The 19,645-nt window shown below is 32.8% G+C and overlaps 1 protein-coding gene across 1 annotated transcript; it reads right to left on the reverse strand.

Annotated features, from left to right (window-relative positions):
* Window positions 1-2,518: 2,518 nt before the first annotated feature.
* LOC111629225 (homeotic protein ultrabithorax-like) lies at window positions 2,519-18,743 on the reverse strand. Its single transcript, XM_023373102.1, has 2 exons — window positions 18,199-18,743; window positions 2,519-3,159 (listed from the first exon to the last, which is right to left on the reverse strand). Exons 1-2 carry the CDS (start codon window positions 18,653-18,655, stop codon window positions 2,834-2,836), a joined length of 783 nt encoding a protein of 260 aa, XP_023228870.1. The 5' UTR covers window positions 18,656-18,743; the 3' UTR covers window positions 2,519-2,833.
* Window positions 18,744-19,645: the final 902 nt, after the last annotated feature.

Consider the following 19,645-nt stretch of genomic DNA (forward strand, 5'->3'; position numbering starts at 1 on the left):
TATCATAATATATTTAGAAAAAAAAATCGTAACTAACCTAACTCATTTTCGATAGATAAAATAACCAGGAAATTAGTATAAAAGTCTTTTATAATATACAAAAAATTCTCCAAAAATAACTATACAAAACTATGCATATAACAACGTTTAAATTAGAGGTTTTTATGCTTCTACTCAGTATGAACACCTCTAAGATAATTATGTAAATTCCCTAATAATGTCTGTAAATGTTATAAAATCCCTAAAAATAACAGTAAAAATCTCTTAATAATAGATTTTAGAAAGCATTAGGGATGTAAAAATTACCCTAAAATAAGTGCAAAATATCTACAGAAATAAATATAAGGACAATAAAATATTCCTTGGATATTGTTCTAAAAATCATTCAGGATTATAATTTTAGTATAATCATTCAGAATTACACTAAAGGTAAGTATAAAAATCCTCTAAATTAGTAAGAAACCTCTGATTATGGAGAATTCATTTGTAAACTTTTAAGGAGCTGTTCTTTTAAGGAGAATAAAACAAGGTTAATTATGATTAAAATTTGGAGGTTTCTTATTGAAAAAGTTTCCTCTTTAACGTTTGTTTACATAAGATTTAAAATTGCTTTATCTAAGAGGTGTACACTTAAATTTACACCCTAAAATCTGACTTTATATCAGTTAATTTACAATCTTCGACTGTATTAGTATATTATACAGTCATAAAACTGCATAAATTAACCTTAAAAACGGTTTTATCAAAGAGGGATGCTTCTGTTTAATATAGTTTACACCTAAATCTAACACTCTAAAAATTGATTTTTTACAGCTTAGAGTCTAATTTACATGATGTATAATCTAGAAAATTAATGATTCAAAATACTAATTCATGTTTTCTTTTACAGATGAGCCTTGTTTTTATAGAAGAAAAGCCTTAAGGCTGAAGCTTCCATATGAAAACCCATAAGCTACACCACAGTTTTCAACCCCTAATACATGATAAAATTCTAAAATATTTAGGAAAATATCCTTAAATTAGATCAACTTACCTCCTATTTAAGTAGGTTATATATAGTTTAGGGTAGGAGTTTCTTTTTTTTGGAGTGAGACAGGCTTGAAGAAAGAGGGAGATGTTGAAAGTTAGGAAGATGCCCTTAACCACGCCTTTGTTTTAAGATATGGTCCACCTTCTTCTTCCATTGGGAGGTCAAGGTGAAAGGTGTATGGACCAAAAATGACGTCAGACGACGCCATGACAGTTTGGACCACCTCCCCACGCCATTTTTTCTACAGAATCACTTACTATGTGACATCCGCCATCATGTTGTTCTTTTTTATCATTTTAAGGATACTTACTGATATCAAATGGAGGTGGGAATTATCTTTTATCTATTACATTAATTTAATTATAGAAAATATAGAGTTTTTTTTGGAATTTTGGGGGTTAATTTTGTACTTTTACGTGTCTAAAATCTCATAGTTTAAGGCGCTGGTTACTTAGAATGAGAGTATTTCTTTGAGTTTTAAGGCCTTCGAGTGTTGGATAATGTGATTTTTCTTAGTTTTATCTTTAAAATCTGTCGTCAGGAAGGGTGTTTTTAGATATTCGAAGCATTTTTATGCCTTTATAAAAGTATAAAATTGTTAAAATCGTTAAATCTAGGCCCAAAAATGGCTTAAGAAGCTCTCAAGGGCCTAAGTAAGTTATACTCTAAAGCACAAAATTAAATGTAAGCTCTTAACTAGGTTCAAATTCTAAGAAGATTTACATCCTTCAAGCCTAATTATGCAATTTATTAATTAAATTTAACCAAATTATTTAAAAAATTTAGAATCAGGACCACTTATAAACCGCAAAATCTAAAAAATTATTGGATTTAGAGCTAAAAAAAGACCCAAAAGTACTTTTTCAGATGAAACTAAGCGTAGGCCTTTAGTTTAAAGCGACTTAATACAAGAGCCTACAGTTCTATAGGCCCTTGAACTACTTGTAAGACCCATCTTAAGCTTCAAATTATGCTTATATCATACAATATCTTACGTCATTCAGCTCAACTTATACAGGACATATACACTATAAATTAGGGCCCACGTAACAACAAGTGAATGTAGCAAGTAAAGAAGGCCTGTAGGCTTTAATATGAACCAATATCTAGGCCTCATAGCTTCTAATTTCTCTAATAATCACCCGTAAAAGAGTGGTTTGATTTATCCATGAATAAACAACATGTAATTAGTTATAAAGAATGATTTTAAGTAAATCACAAGCGCAATTCCTAAAAAATCGAATTATATAAAAATCCGAGAAGAATATAAGTCCTATAATTCCAAAAAAGTCAACAAAATAAGAGTAAAAATCCTAAAATGTAAGAGCAAAAATCCCTAAATGAAAGAGTAAAAAGTCCTTAAAATAAGAGCAAAAATCCTAAAATGTAAGAGCAAAAATCCCTAAATGTAAGAGTAAAAAGTTCCTAAAATGTAAGAGCAAAAATCCCTAAATGNACACGAAACATACGGAAAATGTCCATAAAATCAAAGAAAAATTACATCCATGAGATCTTATCATTTACATATATATATGTATATATATATATATATATATAATATGACGTATAACTCAATAAAATAATATAATAATATAATATAAATTCTTAAAGAGAGGGAGAGGGAGTGAGGGAGAGGGGTGTAGTTTGAATGAAATAAACATAAACATAAGAAATATTGAAGAATGGACCAAACATGGTGGTGATTTTTTGGAATTTTATTATGTTTTTTTTGTTGTTTTTTATATTTTTGCAGCTGGATTGTAATTTTTTTTAAATGGGTGTGGTTTTTTTTTTATAATGGTCTTACGTTTTACCAGGAGTGCCGACGTCACTGTGTCCTGTAACAGGTGCAGGAGTTGTCGATCCTTGATTCTGGTTCCCTTGGGAAGATCCTTTGGACTGTCTCTCTTGTTCATTCAGTTCTTTGATGGCTTGGATCTCTTTTTTCAACTTCATCCTCCTATTTTGGAACCAGATCTTGATCTGTCGTTCTGTCAGACACAGGGCATGTGCCATTTCGATCCTTCTTCGCCGTGTCAGATAATGGTTCGTGTGAAACTCTTTTTCTAATTCCAGGGTTTGATATCGGGTGTATGTCTGCCTTCCTCTCCTTCTTAAACCGTTTGCCCCTTTAAGAAAAAAAAGTAAAAATAGAAAAAGGGTATGTCAGATAAATTCAGTTATAAAATAAAGAATTAATTGGTAACAAGTTTCAAACTTTTAAAATCTAGCTCTCGATTAGGCCTTAAAGTTACTTGATAAATGACACGCTAGGGCCTTAAGAATAAGATAAACAAGCGCTAAGTACTTCCGACTAAACCAGTCCCCTAAGTAATCGATATTTATCAGGTATAATCAGAGCAGAACTTAAGACTCGAGGCTCCAAACAAGAATAGGCCCTTTCCCTCCATCAAATAATCATAAAAATATGAGGCCCTAAACTATAGACTCTTAACGCGAGGCTCCCCTCAGTAAAGTTCAGATAGGACCCTAATTATTAATACATTGTAAGGTAACCTGAGGATAACTCAGGTAGGCCTCTAATCAATTTATATATGCAAATTATAATACAGGTAGGGCATAATTGGTAACTTATAGTATAAATAATCCCTATATCATAATTCGCACGCATTAACTCTGAATAAATACTCAGATAATAAGCCTTTGAATAATGAATAATTCGTAAGATAGACCTCTAAATAATCGAGGACTTCTAAGTAATTAATACGATTATAATTAAACCTTAAATAAATGGTAAATTACAAGGGCCTAATGCACTAAATTTTATACAAAACTAAGTAGAAACATACCTTTTTAACAGGCTATCAACACATCCTAGCCTTTTTTACATACGAAGGCTATCAAAATTGAATTAAATAAAAGCCAGGTTGAAGCCTTAAAGCCTTAAAAAGAAATCGATAATAAAAAAAAAAACGGGGAGGGGGAAGAACGAAGGGTTTAGTATTAAAAAAAAGGGCAGCAATTTGGGTACAAGTATGTAGTATCTGTCCAGGGCGATCAACATTCTTAAGATATCAGGAGAAGTAAAGTTCCTCCTGTTTACACCATCGTCAAATGGTCGTAAACTTCTCGCCACAGCCAGATCGTAAAGATTTTATCGTTTACTACAGTCTTATTTGGCCCTTTATACGATACATCTCCAACGACTGCACTTACACGTCCTTTTATGTTTTAAAAATTGTTAAAGTGCTCTTAAAATAAATTTATGGCCTATATGCTTTGTCAACTTGATAGCTTTATCAATTATTAGGCGTTTTACTCCTATTACGCCATTTTGAAAACCGGAATGACATCATACACTTCACTATAAAATTCTGAGCCTTTCAACGCCGTCGATACTTCTTTAATTTGCTTTATGACGTAGAGGAATTTTTAATAGGGTTTTTAACACTGGGTAGTTTCTTATCACTGTACAGTACGTAACGTAGTAGGCCCTACATTTAATCACTCCTACTTACCTGATATATAATGCTAACCTAATATATGATACATACATCAAGGAGGCATCTTTATACTATACATAATACATTAGGTAGGTATATTATAATCACGCATAAACAGGCCTTATTCAAGTGTTGTTACGAGCCTTTATTTACATGTTACGTAGTACCGGTTAATTAAAGGCCACCATTTATAAAATGCTACAACAGGGGAGGCTAGTTTTAGGATAGTAAATAGGCCCTACTTAATATATCCCTTTACTACATAAAACGAGAGCCTAGTTTTAATGTAACAAGTAAACACGTGGCTATTCTTACTGTTAAATGTACACCAGCCTATTTACCAGGCTATATTTAAATTCAGGCTAATATGTAGCCTGAATTTAATAGCATAACTAACTTAGAAACGGAGTAAATGGGTTTAAGTAGGGTTAAAAATTCATTGGAGTAGTGTCTACAAAGCTACATTCGCAGGTCTTAGAGCGAAGTTAATCCCGAAAGACAAATGTTTTCCCAATTCAGCAAATATCTAGAGTATGTGCCTGAGTCTAATTAATGATTTAGAATCCTCCAAGGTATTTTTTTCCCTATAGAAAATCTAAGAATCCTCTAAAAAGTCTAATTTAGTCAGAAACTTGCTTGAAAGACTTCCAAAAAAAAAAACACAAGAATTATTATGCAATTCAAAGGAAAATATAAGCATCAACACAGACAATAGGAACTTACTTGAGTACTTTATAAAGAGGGAGAAGAGACCTAAAAATAAAGAATCAATTAAAATAGTTTAGTTCATTATTGATATTTTTATTACAGGGGGTCTACTATAGACAAACAAAAAGCCTTCTATTATTATTTTAGGTCTACTTAGACATTAATATGCTGTTGAACTATTTACAAAGACCTCTGACCAGATATGTCGTGTAAGCACAACATAAAATATATAGAAAAATAAGATAAAAAAGAACTACCATGATGCGGTGAATGCAACAAAAGACACGACAATGGTGAATTAAAAAATAAATGCATCACGACATTTGAAGGTCAAACTGAATATTTCCTTTTGTCTTAATTGTTCAATCCTTATAACAGTCGAGTAATTAAATCTACTGCTTACAACTAAACTTATAAGTATTTTTATGAGGCTCGTTTAGACAGTCATTAAGGTTAGATTGGATGAACTCTTGACGAATGGATTGAAGTGTTGTGAACATTGTTATCGAGCCTGTTTCTGTGTTAAGTTAGACTTTGGTAGACGTGTCAGAATTTTCAGCCTTTCTTAAAGCGCTTTATTGATTATGGTTCTTCAAGTTAAACCTTTGGAATTAAGGCTCTTAGTCATTTAGAGCTCGAATTCTTGATGCTCAATTTCAGTATTACACTTTTGAAGCCGAGCCTTTGATGATAATTCTCATAAAGATGAGCCTTTAAGCCTTATTCTTATGAAAACAGTTCTTTGGATGCAATCACTCGCAAAGCTGAGCCTTTATTTATTATTAGTTCTAGAAAGTATACCTTTGGAATTAATGCTCTTGAATATAAACCTTTACAGCTCGAATTATTGAAGCTCAGTTTCAGTCTTAACATTCTTTAGTCTGAGCCTTTATTGATTATGTTTCTTGAAACTAAGTCTTTAAAGCTCAATTTTTAGCCTTCTGCGTTTATATTCAAGAACGCGAGCCTTCGGTTAACGCCTGTAAAGCTGAGCCTTTATTGCTTTTGGCTTTTGAAATTATCCTTTTGGAATTATTGCTCTTTGAACATAAACCTTTAGAGCTTGAACTCTTGCAGCTCATTTCTTAACATTCTTGAAGCTGAGCCTTTAGTTCTGACGTGTTTAAAGTCGAATACAGGAATTAATGCCGTCAAAATTGAGCCTTTAATGCAAATGCTCTTAAATTTTTTAGTGCTTACACCTACAAAACTGAGCCTATGATGTTTATACTCTTAAAAACTAAATCTTTAGTGCTGACTTTTCTGAAGCTGAGGAGGTTTTAGTGCTTTACACTTCTCATTCCTAAAGTGTCCTTCTTAAGGAGGTTGGTAGACACGAGCATAAAACACGAGCGTACTTTAAATCCCTTACTTTTTTACATAAATTTGAGTTAAACTATCATTCAAGTGCATAAGATTATCCAAAATTCGCGAGTTTTTTACGTCATGAAACTTCACCCCTCGAAAACCCGTACGTTCCTTCCACATAATGCAAAACTGTCTCGCAGATACTTTCCCTGTTTCTTTACGGAAAACAGGTAAAAATTGCGACAGGCAGACAGACAGGACGGGCTCGACAATCACGCAACGTCATTATCAATTAAAACTGGACAGAGTAGATAACATATGTAGCTACTGAACTATTTTCTATGTGTGATGTTATCGTATAGCCTACAGGCATTAACGTAATGCACGCGCTACATTTACAGTGTTGTAGCTACAGCTGTAAAGATAAGCTAATACATTAACAAAGGCTATTACTTTAATAAATTATCAATTTTCATACCAACGAGCTACTCATTCATTGATGCTGCGATCATTTATATTATGCAATGTGAAACTATTTTCAGGCACTTTAAGGCTGTAACAGGCTTAATGAAGCTGTTAATATCTGAAAACTCTGAAAAATCCAAGAGATTTTTTTGGAATTTAGCTTAATTTTTACTAGTGAAACTGAGTTGTAGCTTGGGGGTAAGGTTAGAAGAATGCAAGTTATCCTGTTATATTTCCTCCAAAAAACTGGTCTAGTTACAATTATGAGTTGTTTATTGATAAACGTTTCTAAAAAAAACACAGATACGAATCAATTATAATTGCCAAATATTGATAAGAATCATAGAAAACACGAGATGTGTAATATTTTCTAATAATTTAAGGGGCCTTTATCCCAGTAAATTCATTTTATTTTAAACAGAAAATTCTTTTTGCAATTTCTAAATTTAAGAATGTAAATAGCCTACAGTCAAAACTTTAATTACCGCCACCTCCAAATGACGGACACTGTGTTAAACGGAAGCCATCTTTGCCATACAAATGCATACAAAAAATGACCTGTAAACAACGGCCATTTTGTTTTTTGTCTCCCTCGGTGGTCGTTGTACGGAGGTTTGACTGTATGTTGAGCTAAAATATCGATAAATTATTCAAATTTTCAGCTTTGTTCTAACAAAATTATTCTCTTATTTTCAGATTTTTTTTGGATGCTAAACTGGAAGGACTTCATCTTAACATTATTTAGCCAGAATATGTTTTGTAAGAAATTAAACTGGCATTCCCTAATAATATTTTCTAGTAAATGTCTGTTGAGAGTATAAAACCTCTAAAAGTGAGAGCAAAACCACCCTGAAAATAAGCAAAAATCTTTGAAAACGAAAGCAAAATTTTCTAGAAAATAGGGAAAAATGCTTGAATATAAGAGTAAAAAATTTTTTAAATGAGAACAAATATCCTTAAAATAACAGAAAAAAATCACTGATATAAGAAGGGTACAAATTCCTTAAAATAAGAGTAAAAATCCTAAAATGTAAGAGCAAAAATCCCTAAATGAAAGAGTAAAAAGTCCTTAAAATAAGAGTAAAAATCCTAAAATGTAAGAGCAAAAATCCCTAAATGAAAGAGTAAAAAGTCCTTAAAATAAGAGCAAAAATCCTAAAATGTAAGAGCAAAAATCCCTAAATGTAAGAGTAAAAAGTTCCTAAAATGTAAGAGCAAAAATCCCTAAATGTAAGAGTAAAAAGTTCTTAAATTAAGAGCAAAATTCCGTGAAAGTATGTATAAAAATCTTTAGATAATACAAAATCCCTAAAAGTCATTAAAAGACCTTCAATAATGAGTTAAACTCCCTGAAAATAGATATAAAAATATCATAATATATTTAGAAAAAAAAATCGTAACTAACCTAACTCATTTTCGATAGATAAAATAACCAGGAAATTAGTATAAAAGTCTTTTATAATATACAAAAAATTCTCCAAAAATAACTATACAAAACTATGCATATAACAACGTTTAAATTAGAGGTTTTTATGCTTCTACTCAGTATGAACACCTCTAAGATAATTATGTAAATTCCCTAATAATGTCTGTAAATGTTATAAAATCCCTAAAAATAACAGTAAAAATCTCTTAATAATAGATTTTAGAAAGCATTAGGGATGTAAAAATTACCCTAAAATAAGTGCAAAATATCTACAGAAATAAATATAAGGACAATAAAATATTCCTTGGATATTGTTCTAAAAATCATTCAGGATTATAATTTTAGTATAATCATTCAGAATTACACTAAAGGTAAGTATAAAAATCCTCTAAATTAGTAAGAAACCTCTGATTATGGAGAATTCATTTGTAAACTTTTAAGGAGCTGTTCTTTTAAGGAGAATAAAACAAGGTTAATTATGATTAAAATTTGGAGGTTTCTTATTGAAAAAGTTTCCTCTTTAACGTTTGTTTACATAAGATTTAAAATTGCTTTATCTAAGAGGTGTACACTTAAATTTACACCCTAAAATCTGACTTTATATCAGTTAATTTACAATCTTCGACTGTATTAGTATATTATACAGTCATAAAACTGCATAAATTAACCTTAAAAACGGTTTTATCAAAGAGGGATGCTTCTGTTTAATATAGTTTACACCTAAATCTAACACTCTAAAAATTGATTTTTTACAGCTTAGAGTCTAATTTACATGATGTATAATCTAGAAAATTAATGATTCAAAATACTAATTCATGTTTTCTTTTACAGATGAGCCTTGTTTTTATAGAAGAAAAGCCTTAAGGCTGAAGCTTCCATATGAAAACCCATAAGCTACACCACAGTTTTCAACCCCTAATACATGATAAAATTCTAAAATATTTAGGAAAATATCCTTAAATTAGATCAACTTACCTCCTATTTAAGTAGGTTATATATAGTTTAGGGTAGGAGTTTCTTTTTTTTGGAGTGAGACAGGCTTGAAGAAAGAGGGAGATGTTGAAAGTTAGGAAGATGCCCTTAACCACGCCTTTGTTTTAAGATATGGTCCACCTTCTTCTTCCATTGGGAGGTCAAGGTGAAAGGTGTATGGACCAAAAATGACGTCAGACGACGCCATGACAGTTTGGACCACCTCCCCACGCCATTTTTTCTACAGAATCACTTACTATGTGACATCCGCCATATTGTTCTTTTTTATCATTTTAAGGATACTTACTGATATCAAATGGAGGTGGGAATTATCTTTTATCTATTACATTAATTTAATTATAGAAAATATAGAGTTTTTTTTGGAATTTTGGGGGTTAATTTTGTACTTTTACGTGTCTAAAATCTCATAGTTTAAGGCGCTGGTTACTTAGAATGAGAGTATTTCTTTGAGTTTTAAGGCCTTCGAGTGTTGGATAATGTGATTTTTCTTAGTTTTATCTTTAAAATCTGTCGTCAGGAAGGGTGTTTTTAGATATTCGAAGCATTTTTATGCCTTTATAAAAGTATAAAATTGTTAAAATCGTTAAATCTAGGCCCAAAAATGGCTTAAGAAGCTCTCAAGGGCCTAAGTAAGTTATACTCTAAAGCACAAAATTAAATGTAAGCTCTTAACTAGGTTCAAATTCTAATAAGATTTACATCCTTCAAGCCTAATTATGCAATTTATTAATTAAACTTAACCAAATTATTTAAAAAATTTAGAATCAGGACCACTTATAAACCGCAAAATCTAAAAAATTACTTGATTTAGAGCTAAAAAATGCCCAAAAGTACTTTTTCAGATGAAACTAAGCGTAGGCCTTTAGTTTAAAGCGACTTAATACAAGAGCCTACAGTTCTATAGGCCCTTGAACTACTTGTAAGACCCATCTTAAGCTTCAAATTATGCTTATATCATACAATATCTTACGTCATTCAGCTCAACTTATACAGGACATATACACTATAAATTAGGGCCCACGTAACAACAAGTGAATGTAGCAAGTAAAGAAGGCCTGTAGGCTTTAATATGAACCAATATCTAGGCCTCATAGCTTCTAATTTCTCTAATAATCACCCGTAAAAGAGTGGTTTGATTTATCCATGAATAAACAACATGTAATTAGTTATAAAGAATGATTTTAAGTAAATCACAAGCGCAATTCCTAAAAAATCGAATTATATAAAAATCCGAGAAGAATATAAGTCCTATAATTCCAAAAAAGTCAACGAATATGTCAGGTCAATGACCACTTCTTGGAAAAAGAGCCGATATTCGATCGAAGCGTGATTCCTGGAGAAGCAAGATAGAATATAATATAAAATATAACCGAAATGCTTGGAAATTTTATAGAAAATTTGGGTTTTTTTTAGATTTATAAAAAGATTAAAAGCGATATAAAGCAAAATTTCTTCCTTCCCACTGCTCTGGGAAGGTATGGAAGAAATTAATTGTGTGACGTCTTACACACATAAAACTACATTTAGCTTATCTTAAACAAAAAAAAATACCCAAAATCATCTAAAAATTGTATTTTTATACATACAAATTACGATAAATAATGTAAAATTGACAAGAGAAGTCAATAGAAAGCAACTAATTGTGTGACGTTTTACACACATAAAGCTGCCTTTAGCTCATTCAGAACATAAAAAATACACCCGAAAACATCTAAAATAATCTACTTTTTAGAAGTCTAAACATAATATAATTCAATAGGAAGAAACTAGATTTTATAGCAGGCTAGTATAGCCTTTTTAAACTTCTTAAGGGTGTTAAAAAGCCTTATTAAGAATTTCAAATCTTCAATCGAAATCAGAGCCTGATTTAGAAATGCTTTCTTTCTAATAATACCAAAATAGCCTTATTTACGTAGCCTTTATCCATCTTATGAGCCTTTTCGATACGATATCAAGTTATGACTTCTTAAAAGTACATAAAACTCAATTAAAAACACACATGAAAACATTGTAAAAATGTACTTTTAAGTCTAAATAATTTGAAATTTTTCATGGGGAACAATGGAAATCAGTAGAAAAGGAGATAATTCACTTGAGGCTATACTTTAACTTCATTTATCTCATGTAAAATTACCCTAAAAACATCTAAAAATATCTATTTTTAAAACCGTAAATGCGATAAAAGGTCTGAAATTTAGATTATTTTTTGAATAAATTCGACAAGTTTGAACCTTAAACCCGAGCGAGTCGTTAAAATTTAAGGTTAAATTACTGTAATATTTGGCTTTTTGAGAATTTTTTTGGTAATTCTCATCCTTAAAAACAATCTAAAAATAGTTTCCTTAGAGACAGAAGCAGTTTTTAGAACTTGGATAAACTAAAAATTGCTCTCGAGTCGCGTTAAAATCTGGTTAAATCAAGTTTTAAAGCAGTCTCAAGAAGTAGAAGACATCTTCAAAAAATTCAAATTCCTCGCCTGAAATTCTAGAAAAAAAACCCCCCACAATTTTAAGGCTCAATTTCTACTAAGTTTTAGCTTTAAAATTTAGTAGAAATTCGGTTCCAAAACCACAAAATTTAATTAAAATAAACTTAATTTTGGTTCCAAAAAACCCAATTTCGTGAAAACAATTAAGGCAACACTCAAAAACACCTACGAGACACATTTACACATCATTTTTCCTTGTATTTTTCTTTAAAAAAAAACCTCATAAGTCATCTATTACGTATCAATATTTCCCTGTAGAAATTCTCTACATCCTTCAAAAAATCTCGTGAAATGCCTGCAGGTTAAGGCTACTTTTTATGAATTAAAAAACCTTAACTAAAGTACAAGACGTTGCATTTTAAACAATGCTACTGCAGCAACAAAGTACTTGGGGTTGAGCAAAGTAGTGTGGAGTGAGTCTAAGAGAGGGGGATGTAAAAAAAAATCCCTTGATTTTAGGGATTTTTAGATGTAAGAGGCTTGTAAGTTAGTGTGGCATTTTGTCTTTTTCGTTGTTATGAAATCGAAACGGGGGGAGGCTTTAAAAGTTGCGAGATAACGTCCTTGAGAGTGAAGAGACTCGAAGCAGTAAAGGACGTGGGAGTTGATAGATGACGTTGGAGGTAGAGAGAGGGTAGTAAAGTTGCGCCTGGCCACCGGAAATACGCCATAAAGAAGGGAAGTCTTTTAAAATACCATAAAGGCTAAAATGCAAGGAAAAAATCTGATTAAAATCTAGAATTTACCTCTTATATCTTAAGTAACACGCTTTAGTAGGGGGGGGAAACCTCTAATAATCTCCTTCCGCTTACATAAGCCTGTAGCAGGCTAGCAGAGCCTTATTCCAGTTGAATGTACAAATAATTCGAAATTTCTTTTATTGAAAACATTCAGAAAGGCTTGTACTACTTTTAGAGCCTTCGTTAAAACCTCCACAATTCTGTATAATTTAGCCAGTTCAGGCAATGTGAGTTCCAAACAGATAAAGCTTTTAATAAAACTTCTAAATTTTCTTACAGGCCTTATTTAAATGAATTACCTTTATGATAAGTAATAACTCCTAGTGAAACCTGTAAAATGCCATCACCTACGCTTAGAAAAGGCTTATAGAGCCTTATTCAAACCGCTTATAACGGTGGTAGACATTTTATAGAAGGCTAATAGAGCTTTTTGTAATATTTACATCACTTGAAGGTGTTAAATGCCTTATTAATTAAAAATTTTAAATTTTCTAAAGAAATCAGGCCAAAGGAGCCTGATTTAGAAGTGTTTTCCTTCAATGCCAAAATTTACGCAGCCTTTATCTATTTTATGAGCCTTTTAAGTATGATATCATGTTGTAAGTGGGTTAATTTTTGCCAAAAAGGCTCACGTGCTGTTCTAGTTAAGTTTAATTAGGATAGGAAACATTAAGCTAAAAAAAGATGCCTGTAGCTGGGGCATAACCTAAATTTATTCACAAAAAAAATTCCATATTGTTCGTGCTAGTTAAGTGCACGTGAATTTAAATACGTTTAAGGCATTAAAATTTGCCATTCCCTCTAAAAATCCCAGCAAAAACATATAATATAATGGCGTTAATATAATGCAGAATGTCACTTCTTCTAGAGCCTTTCTCTTCTAGAGCCTTGAAAGGCTCTAGAAGAAGTGACATTCTGCATTATATTATGCCTTACAAATTAAGTTTTTTGAATGTTTTTCTGTAAAAATGCATCAATATCGTGCCTCAATTGTTACTACAGTAGCACAATGCCGAAATAACACCAGATTGCTACTATAAGAGCAGAATCTTTCGCCTCTTTCTTAGCTTTCACCCTTCTAAATTATGTTTATAGTGAATAAGATTGTTACTGTAGTAGCACAGTTTACACACACGTTAGGAACAAAGCTAAACTCAAACCTCTGTTTATAATACGAATTTTGCTCTCTCATTGTACTTAGCAGTGCCTGATAGCTATCAATTATCATTACTTCCAAATTTATTACTGTAATAGCATTACTTTGATAATTTTACACAAGAAAACGAACAAAATTTTTGCTTTTCATCACATAAAAACCTACTTTCTCGAACTTGCCAAGTATTCACCTTAATAAAATTATTACTCTAGCAGCACAAAACACACTTTACATTCGTTATAACATGTGTATTCTGTGCTTCTACTGCTGCAAAATTGATTTTACCCTCCTTTTATTATCTACAAATCGAGCTATCTGATACTCCCTGTCAAATTTATTACTATAGTAGCACCACTATGTAGATAACCTCACAGCTCAAAACCTCATATTCTCTAGATTTAAATACTATTCTAACAAGTGAGGTTATCAACCTCACTACTAAGAAAATTGTTACTATAGCAGCAAATTTAAACAAAGATACACTTTCGCTGACTGGAACAAATGCAAGAATGTTAATTTTACAAGCAAGCTAGCTCCCCCCCCAAAGATCCAAATCTGTCAAACAAGCTCGTGCTAGAAATTATTACTATAGAAGCACTCACTTTACTACCTGATACGACTTCAAACACCTCATATGCGTGTGTAATTTATTGTTATATTTTCACTTACCTATCTATTCCTTCCAGATATATACTTTATACTTTATTACTATAGAATTAGCAACTGTAGTAGCATAACTAACTACTCTTTCATCCCCCAGAAGACGAATACAGGCCTATACTTTAAATACCCAAAATTACTACTGTAGAAACAAGAAGGGTTTCATACTTAAGTTTACAAAGATAGAAGCTACCAGACACTCGAGCCGTGTAGTAGAATTGTTACTATAGTAGTACAACCCTCTCATTCCAAATTACTACAGGGACATAAATCTTATACACAAGATTGTGTCAAACAAAATTTTTTAATTTACTACTATAGAAGTAAGCTGCTGCCATAGTAATAAGGGGCTAAAATCATGACAGAACTATAGGAAAGAATAATAGAAAATTTCTTGCAGGCAGTAGTTATTACTGTAGAAGCACATCACCTTCAGAATTATTACTATAGTATCACTGCTTCTGTTTCCTGTCAAGTATCGTAACATAACTTACCATTACTACTTATTCGAGCAGCAAACACGAGTTTCTTGTATAAATGGCAGCACACTAACACTCGAATGTACTGTTGTACAACAAAATTGTTACTGCAGTAGCATACGAGACCGAACTGAGTATAAATTATGACATCGCCTACACTTTGTCCTACACCACGAAAGGGTGTCACCAAAGCATCAAAAACACTAAACATTACTAACACAATTTTACAATTGATTAGGAACACTACACTAAATCTTACACCAGAAATAATTTTAAGTGTGACAATCGATACAATTGTTACTATAAAGCAATCAAGACAGTTTTTTCTCTTGAACACATCGCATCAGAAACACTGGTGTACTTAACAAGATTATTACTATATTAGCACGCGTAGAGCGACCTTTCAGGGGTGTATATTGAGGGGGTGGGTGGGGGAATTAAAGAGCCTGTAAACTTTAAGAGCAAAGTGGTAATCAAAATAAGCATATATGAGGTCGTAACTATCGATAGTTGTAACAGATTTAGGAACCATTTATCAATTGTTTAAGTGTTCTCGATGTCAACCTCCCGTGTTCTTCAGCAATAAGAAGTTGAAAATATTATATATTATGGCATACATAATGTTTAAAAGATCGACAGAAGGTCGCCATGTTTATTAGTTTTGTCAAATGCCTTACACTTATGTAAATAATACTTTCATAATGGCATTAGTAAGCTGCATCTTGTTTGTTCTTCAACCTAAAGCAAACAATACTTTTATTTGATTTACGCACAAAAATTTTAAGCTTTTAACATATATTCTATTAAAAATTTACAATGTTTTATTGTTTCCTTACTTGTCAACTATGTCTAGACGTAATTACGTAAAACCGGTACGTAGTTTAAGTCATTTTAACGCGTCCGCATTATTTTATGTCGCGTGTACACAATTAAAATGGAGCGATAAATAAGATTGTATTAAAGATGCAACTAAACTTTCTTCAGTTTCTTAAAGAAGTCTCAATGCTCCTTAAGGTTTCTTAGAATAAATAAAATTAACTAATTAGTTAGTGAGATAAACAGCTTAAACCTGTTAAATTACTTTTGCCCATGTAGCAGTTGTAATAATCAATTAAAATTAATTCTAATTTAGTAGTTACGCGTGAAACATGTTTACAGTGAAGTTTATTTAATAAAAGTTTACATATTTTTTTTAATTTCTTGTAAAAATGTATGTCTTTTACTCTTTTATTCAAGAAAAACGATCATAGATAAAGTAAGCGGCATTGACATATATTGAATAAATCTCAAAATAAGGAAAGGTTAACAAGACAAAACTGTTTATAATTTTTCATAAACTACTATATTAACATTTATACATAAAATTTATAGTCATATGACCTAATTTTAACTTTATTTGGGCCTGTAAACTAGTGGAATTGAAGACTTTTAACCATAGCAAAGGTGTAAACGATCAATTAAACAAAACCGTACCTTCAGGCTGTATTGCCTAATACTAAATATAACGTCTACAGAGTAAAGAGCCTGTGTAGCATATAAAATAATCTTATAGTTATAAATTTATATAGAAATAAGTAAAGTTTTTACAACGAAATGCCTACAGGCTAAGCCAACCTCTGAGCAAATTGTATAGATCAAGACCAATTACTATCACTGTAAATCACCTGAGCGTGTAGGAGAAGAATAAATTTGCCTGATCGAGACACTGATAAGGCTCAGATATCGTTATCCAACTCTATAATTAACTTGGTATCATTATCCATCTTTATAGAACTACTTTGTTACAAGAGAAACCTGAATCAATCTACCAAAAATAGTGTTTGAAATTAGATAAGGCTCAGGGAGAGCGAGTAAGAGAGATGCGTTATCTTCTTCTTCCCTATAATTTTTTTTACAAGAGGTAATTTAGTGACTCATTCAAGTTACTAAATTGTTACGACTCATTAAAAAACAGTAGAAGAGCCTTAAAACACTTTAACGAATAGAGCCTTTCAGCTTATATCTTAAACATGTTTAAAATGCGTAAATAAATAAAACCACACGCTTTAAACATTCTTAACGTTCTCCTAAAAGTGAAGCGTATTGTGAGCCTTAAATTTAACTTTAAAGAGCCTTAAAGGCTTGAAATTCTGAGAGAACGTAACCTATATCGATGCAACTCTTGGTAAGAGATCTATAACCCGAAGCGAGCCTCAAAATACTAGAGATAACATTCAGACCTCGAATCTCAAGTGTATATTCGAGAGAGCCTGTTTAAGGAGTTCGGCCATATTTTTTTCTAACAGTTTTTTTAGATGCATATCTTAAAAAAATTGCTTTTTCAACCCGATAGTGATTTATGATAAATGGTAAACGCAGAAATCATAAATCATCTTCGTTTTCATCCAACACGAGCGGGAGATAAGAGGGATGGATGCAGATAATCTTGGCTCTAGGAGGACCATTTGGTTTATTGCCCGTTGTCATCATTATCATGTATAAAAGGCAAGGCCTAGTAGGCAGTAAAGTCCTAGAAGCGCGTGTAGTTGTGACACGATCACGGTGGTCGCAGCAGATACAAGAGAGAAATGGTTCGTAAACCCCCCTTCTAAAACATACACCCGTGATAAAATAACGACTCATATCAGAAATTTATCATTTTGTATAAAATTTCCAGCCTGTAGGCACTTAGAATACTTTCAGAGCCTGGCACATATTCACTTCTTTAAGGCTTCAGTTATAATTTAAGGCTTTGCAATCTTCTAAGGCCTTCAGGTAAGTCGGATTTAGATTTTTTTAAAAATATAATAATATATTCATATAAGGGGCCCTATTCACTTTGGGATAGAAATGTATTGAAATTGAAGAATCTGCGTTTGAAGAGTGGAAGAGGGATTAAAAAATTTGATTATCCGAAAGTAAAAGTAAAAGATTTATTGCCAGATTTGATAAGAATTATGAAGGAAGTGGAGACTTTTTTCTCTGTTTAAACCGCTGCACTTCCTACAGGCTAATAGAAACTGTGGGCCTTTTGTGACGCGGTTTGTCGCCCGATAGACACACCTTAAAACTTCTCCCGACCTGTCATTCACATTCTAATGAGATAGGGGTCGTTCCCCAAAGCAAATGATCCGTTCCCAAATCGGAGAGCAAAAACGGTTAACAGAGACTGTTTTATAACAATAGAATCGCGGTTTCTGTGGCCGTCACGAGAGAACCACCCCCACTCTAGCAAGGGGTAGAAGCCAAGCTCCCCCCTCTATACAATAAGATGCATTTTTAAAGTTAAAGGGTCCACCAACCTGCGATAGCCATCCAGGGATAGAATGCGTTGGTGGGTACTTGAGCCACTGCTGGACTCGACTGACAGCACTGGTTCCACGATTCAGACACTCGAGCAGCTGTAGCTTCACTTCCATAAGTCGTACGTAGTGGATCGCTCAGGCTAGCGGTCCTGACTCCTGACCAGGCGGCCATTTCTTTCACCGCTTGCTGATAGCCATTCTGATCTTTAACCAGGCACTCGGGCTTAAAGACCGCACCGGTATCCCCTCCACCCGTGTATAGTTTGCAAGATGTTGCTGCTGCCGCTGCTGCTGTTGCACCAGCTTCACCGTAAGTGGTATCGTGAGCCGACCTTGCACCAGTCGCTGGTGGATAAGGTTGGACAAGTAAACTCTGTGGATAACGATACGATTGCTCTGTTGTAGTTTGTCCGTTGTAGAATCCACCACTCTGTTCAAAATACGTGTTCATCATCTACTGTAACTAACACCCCACCGCGGTACTACTCTCCACATCGGGTTTTGAATTTGTATTTTTTACCTCACTACACTGTGCTGGATTAAATTTGGTCATGGCTGTAGGGTCGGCCTCTCCTTAGGCATGAACAAACCCACCAATAGGAGAGCCGCTCACCGAACAGCAGCTTACGTCCTGCCTGTATCCTGCCGCCATTGACTGGATGCTGGAGGGGGGTGGGTCTACTCTACCTCCTGGTTACAAGGGGACAAGATAGTTCCCATATCTAATCCTTTACACAATGACGGATCATTTGCATTTCTATATCTATAATTATTTTACGAGCCGACACCTATATTAATCTTCTGTTGCCCTCCCTTTTAATATCCGAGACGTTTATTTACTGCTCCTCGTAGTAAATGTCGATCGTAACGAGGCAGTAATAATTCGAAACAAAGGGTCACGTGATTTACGCATCGCTTTGCTGCTTCAACCTGATGCCGGATGGTTGATGTTATGGCTCACTTTGGTAGATATATAGCGCCGTAACCGTGATACAACCCTCTACAATTGCTATTTCATTATATAGAGCCTACAGAAAAAAAAAGGAAAGTATGCCTTTTTTTCCTTCCGACGCTCTTAATAGATTTTTAATTTGCCTTACGTAAACAATTAAGGCTGTGTTTTAGTGTTTAAATAAATTAAAATAAGGCACCACGCGTGCGGTGACAATGAAATTTATGCTTTTGTGGCTATAGACGAGGCCAATTCCTATGTAGTTAGGAATGTTAAGGCTCCAAATTTATATATCTAAATCATTTCGATCTCTTCCGAGCTTTTGAAACTTCATAAAATGGTTTCGTGGAATAATAAGGCATGGATTATTAAAAGGTAAGCCTTATTCGTGAGATAAATAAGCTCATAAATCGAAATTTTATGAAAGAATAAGAAGGGAATAATAGGAGAATCGAAATTTTTTCATAGGCTTACATTAAAAGCATCTAGAAA

This window comes from Centruroides sculpturatus, unplaced genomic scaffold (genome assembly GCF_000671375.1).
Source record: "Centruroides sculpturatus isolate CEXI.00-Female unplaced genomic scaffold, Cexi_2.0 scaffold663, whole genome shotgun sequence".
NCBI classification, from domain to species: Eukaryota; Metazoa; Arthropoda; class Arachnida; order Scorpiones; family Buthidae; genus Centruroides; species Centruroides sculpturatus.

Excerpts from the sequence above, each read along its gene's own strand:
- LOC111629225 (XM_023373102.1), bottom strand. The coding sequence starts at position 18,655 with ATGATGAACACGTATTTTGAACAGAGTGGTGGATTCTACAACGGACAA. Across the intron at positions 3,160-18,198 it reads TCCCTGGATGGCTATCGCAG|GGGCAAACGGTTTAAGAAGG; the intron begins GTTGGTGGACCC and ends TTTTTCTTAAAG.